General features: G+C 43.1%; 1 protein-coding gene across 2 annotated transcripts in view; it reads right to left on the bottom strand.

The window, feature by feature from the left end:
- Positions 1-1,019: 1,019 nt before the first annotated feature.
- Positions 1,020-4,777, bottom strand: part of LOC144501913 (calcium-binding protein 8) — a 379,238-nt gene continuing 375,480 nt past the window's right edge. For both annotated transcript variants that reach the window (XM_078225948.1, XM_078225947.1), the window contains one exon: positions 1,020-1,147. In XM_078225948.1, the coding sequence (XP_078082074.1) occupies positions 1,020-1,147 (128 nt within the window). The remainder of the gene's footprint in view (positions 1,148-4,777) is intronic.

Genomic DNA, 4,777 nt, shown 5'->3' on the forward strand with positions numbered 1-4,777 from the left:
TTGAGTTAGCCTTTATTTTTAGCCAGTATTGGGTTGTCCACTCTGCACCAGCAGAGGCCAGTGTCAGTCTGGTTATATCCCAGCCACTTAGAGGGGGAAAGTTCAACGGAGATGTGAGGGCCAAGTTTTTTACACAGAGAACGGTAGGTGTCTGGAACATGCCACCAGGGATGTTGGTGGAGGCAGATATGATAGGGGTGTTTAAGGGGCTTTTAGATAAGCACATGAATATGCAAGGAATAGAAGGATATCGATGAAAGGCAGGCAGAAGGGATTAGTTTAATTTGGCATCATGTTTGGCACAACATCGTGGGCTGAAGGGCCTGTTCCTGTGCTGTACTGTTCTAAGTTCTATGTTTAATCAGCCCAACAGGTACAATTGAAATTACAAACTGCTACTTCAATGTTTATGTACTCATGGACCTATGGCTTTGACAACGCAAACAGGGTAGACTCCACAGCACCAGAAGCTCGGGAAGGAGCTACTTCTCCTGGTGACAATTCTCTAATAATGAACGTGTAACCGATAGTGATTCATTGGGTACCCCTGACTTAACAAAAGTTAATCTTGGGAGTTTGATCTTCCTCTGTTGACTAATGTTGGAAAGCAACATCAGTATAAAGTAGGTTTTAGTGTTTGGAGTTAAGCCAAATGTTTCACTAACATTAGCAGATGGAGAAAAGGAAATCCAAAATCATCATTCATTCTATCTCCCTCATGTTGTTACTAGTTGTCATAGCTATAATTCAGAACTTCAGTACTCAGTCACGTTATAAAAAGCAGCCTTTAATAATTCAGCCCTTTTTTAAAAAAAAAATCCCTTGTGTGCGGGATTCTAATTGTGTGAACCTAAAAAGAATCACTTCCATTTTGGGCTCCATGTTCTCTGGTAGAAATATATTCTACTCTTATTTACATCACCCTGTGTTCCTCCACCAGGAGTCCATTGGAGTGTACCCACTGAATGAGAGTCATACATGACCAGTTCATGCCAACAGGCAGCTGGTTGGTTAGGAAGCTACTCCATGCCATTCCTGAGAATCTGATTCGCTGCGATCAACATGACACTGATGATGAAAGCCACACCAAACGCGCAGATCAGGCTCTTCCTCACGCATGTCTGTCTGTTCTTCTTTTGCGAATGCACTGTCAATAGGAAAGAAAAAACTGTAAAGTCAATGTTTTAGGTCAGACAAGGTACATGCCATGTTTTCAACATAAACACAGCATCAGTCAAACTGCAGGTTTGTGTGGAGAGGCGATGGCCTAGTGGCATTATCGCTCGACTATTAATCCAGAAACTCAGCTAATGTTCTGGGGACACAGGTTCGAATCTCGTCATGGCAAACGGGGGAAGTTGAATTCAATAAAAAATATCTGGAGTTAATAATCTATTGATGACCATGAAACCATTGTTGATTGTCAGGAAAACCCCATCTTGTTCACTAATGTCCTTTAAGGAAGGAGATCTGCCATCCTTACCTGGTCTGGCTTACATGTGACTCCAGAGCCACACAGCAATGTGGTTGACTCTCGACTGTCCTCGGGCAACTGGAGATAGACAATAAATGCTGGCCAGCCAGCGACACCCATGTCCCACGAATGAATAAAGAAAAAAACCCACACACTTGCAGTCAATCCTTTGTGGGTGCAGAGTGGGCTTAAGTGAAGAATCCAGTTTATTCCACCGGTGTCAGAAGAAGCACCAAAGTCATCAGTGGGAGCAGTTTTTCTCCAATGTCTTTTGTACTTCAGCACTAAGTTACAAATAGTATTAATGTTCCTTTAAAGAAAGCAGTTACACCTAGAGTACTAGCGCACTATCCAGCTGTAGTGAACTTAGTCTGTAGAGACCAGAAGGGTCACCCCAATTCTGCACTGGTCTAAGCCAGTGCATAGAATCCCATAGAATCCCTACAGTGCAGAGGGAGGCCATTCAGCCCATCGAGTCTGCACCAACTCTCCAACAGAGCATCTTACCCAGGCCCACCCTATCCCCGTAACCCTGCATATTTACCATAACTAATCCACCTAATCTGCGCATCTTGGGACAATAAGGGGCAATTTAGCATGGCCAATCCACCTAACCTGCACATCTTTCGACTATGGGAGGAAACCGGAGCACCCGGAGGAAACCCATGCAGACATGGGGAGAATGTGCAAACTCGGCACAGTGCGTTGGAGGCCAGGCTTCCTGCTGACTTGGAAGGTCAGAAGGAGGAGAATCAGCTTTGATGCTCAAAATAATGACCTGATGATTCTGATGTTCATGTCAAATGTGGACATTGGGCATGATTATGACAATTTATAGTTAAAATAGCCTGTCAATGCCCATTGGGTCAGCCATGAAGAATGGTCTCTTGGTGAAGTACCAGTATGTGCCTGGACCCAACACCCTGAGCAGAAAGTTGATAAAAACATTGATAAGGGAAGGAAACCAGACTCACTTATCCTACCCATTCCAAACCCTCATGTACCACACAGATGCCATTCAGTTTGTGTGTTTGGCTCTATTAAGGGAGAGAAACCTGTACTGCAAAATGTCATGCCAAATAAATAGGGACAGATGTGGCAGGAAAATTGTGAGGAAAGAGGTACAACCTGGTGAGGAAAGGGTCAGTCTTGTTGTAAATTATTTAAATAACACAATCTTAATGAAACATTAAAACACAGAACAAGAAAGAGAACAGTGCAGAACAACATTTACAATTAATTACAATAATGGCTACCCAGAAAGTCCACTTGAATTGCTCCCCAATCCAAATCTATCAACTTTCTTAAACGCAGAGCTCCGGTTTCTTCCCACACTCCAAAGATGCATGGGTTAGGTGGATTGGCCATGGTAAATTGCCCCTTAGTGTCAGGGGGATTGGTAGGGTAAATATATGGGATTAACAGGGATGGGGCCAGGGTGGGATTGTTGTTGGTACTGGACAGATGGGCCGAATGGCCTCCTTCTGCACTGTAGGGATTCTATGATTCTAAACAGAGACCATGGTTTTCAAGAAGTGTCCATTTCTGATTCCATTTAATTAGAAAGGACGGGTTTATTAAGACAGGAATAGACATTGATTTTACTAAATCTGTGTCTGGGTTGGAGGCGCAATGTATTTTATTTTATTATAAAATAGACACAAATCCTGGCTTATTACAGAAAAAGGACATCACGAATAAATAGAGTGGTATTTAATTTTAGTTCGGGAGTTGCAGAGCTGATTTCCATCAAGTCAATGTATTGTCACCCAAAGCGTGCCAGGTTCCACTTACCTTCAGCACGAAAAGGAGCATGATTTCCTCTTCTGTCTTAACCAATGATAAGGCAGAAATGTGCGGCAGACGTGAAAAGACAGCCTATCATTAGGAATGTTGTTGCAATCCAGGATTCCTCATAATTTTTTTTTTATTCGTTCATGGGACATGGGCGTCACTGGCTGACTAGCATTGATTGCCCATTTAGTTGCCTGAGGGCATTTGAGAGTCAACCACATTGCTGTGGCTCTGGAGTCACATGTAGGCCAGACCAGGTAAAGACAGCAGATTTCCTTTCCTAAAGGACATCAGTGAAACAGATGGGTTTTACCAACAATCAGCAATGGTTTCATGGTCATCAGTAGATTCTTAATACCAGATTTCTTTTGAATTGAATTCAAATTCCACCATCTGCCATGGCAGGATTCGAACCCAGGTCCCCAGAACGTTAGCTGAGTTTCTGTCTGGATTAATAGTCTAGCGATAATATCATTAGGCCATCACCTCCCCATGAAATAACATTATATAAATTAATTCATTGAAGGGTGCGCTATGTGAAAGACCAGTTCATAAATAAAGGATCCTGGAGTTTGGGGTTATAATGAGAAAAGTAAAGCAATAGGGTGATGGGAGAAAGGTGAGCAAAGGAGAAGGTTTAAATGACTATACTGTCAGTCACGCAAACCAGCTTCCCATCCATTGACTCTGACTACACTTCCCGCTGCCTCAGCAAAGCAGCCAGCATAATTAAGGATGCCACGCACCCTGGACATTCTCTCTTCTACCTTCTTCCTTTGGGAAAAAGATACATGCCAATCGACTCAAGAACAGCTTCTTCTGCTGCCATCAGGCTTTTGAATGGACTTACCTTGCATTAAGTTGATCTTTCTCTACACCCTAGCTATGACTGTAACACTACATTCTGCACTCTCTCGTTTCCTTCTCTATGAACGGTATGCTTTGTATAGCGCGCAAGAAACAATATTTTTCACTGTGTACTAATACATGTGACAATAATAAATCAAATCAAATTCAAAGTTTGGAGAATAATAATTATATATAATTCTGACTTTGGGGGTTAGATGCGGGGAAAAATAGAAACGAAAATAAGCAGGGAGCTGAGGGAAAAGTCTAGCTAGTGTTTAAAGGATTTAAAAGTGTATTTTTCTTTATTGTTGAGTGAAATTAGAAATGTATTTGAATATTCGATGAATACACTAAGCAGCTGATTATTTTCCCTGGTTTTTGGATCAAAACAATCATGTGATTAAAAATTTTATCTCAACACCTAAAGCCCAATTACCCACTAACGGCCAGGCTGTCAGCATTTTGGTGAGGTCTTTGTAATGGCTGCACCCTCCCCCCCCTCCCCCCCACTTCCTGCGGTGGGCTTTAAGGTGGCAGAGGTGGCTTGTCATTGGCCAATGACGGGACCTTCAGGTTCCCCCCCCCCCGCCCCCCCCCCCCCCCCCCCCCCCCGCCCCCCCGCCCTTTGATGTCAAGGCATTTTGCATTGTTCGCTGGCTA

Source organism: Mustelus asterias, chromosome 12, assembly GCF_964213995.1.
Source record: "Mustelus asterias chromosome 12, sMusAst1.hap1.1, whole genome shotgun sequence".
NCBI classification, from domain to species: Eukaryota; Metazoa; Chordata; class Chondrichthyes; order Carcharhiniformes; family Triakidae; genus Mustelus; species Mustelus asterias.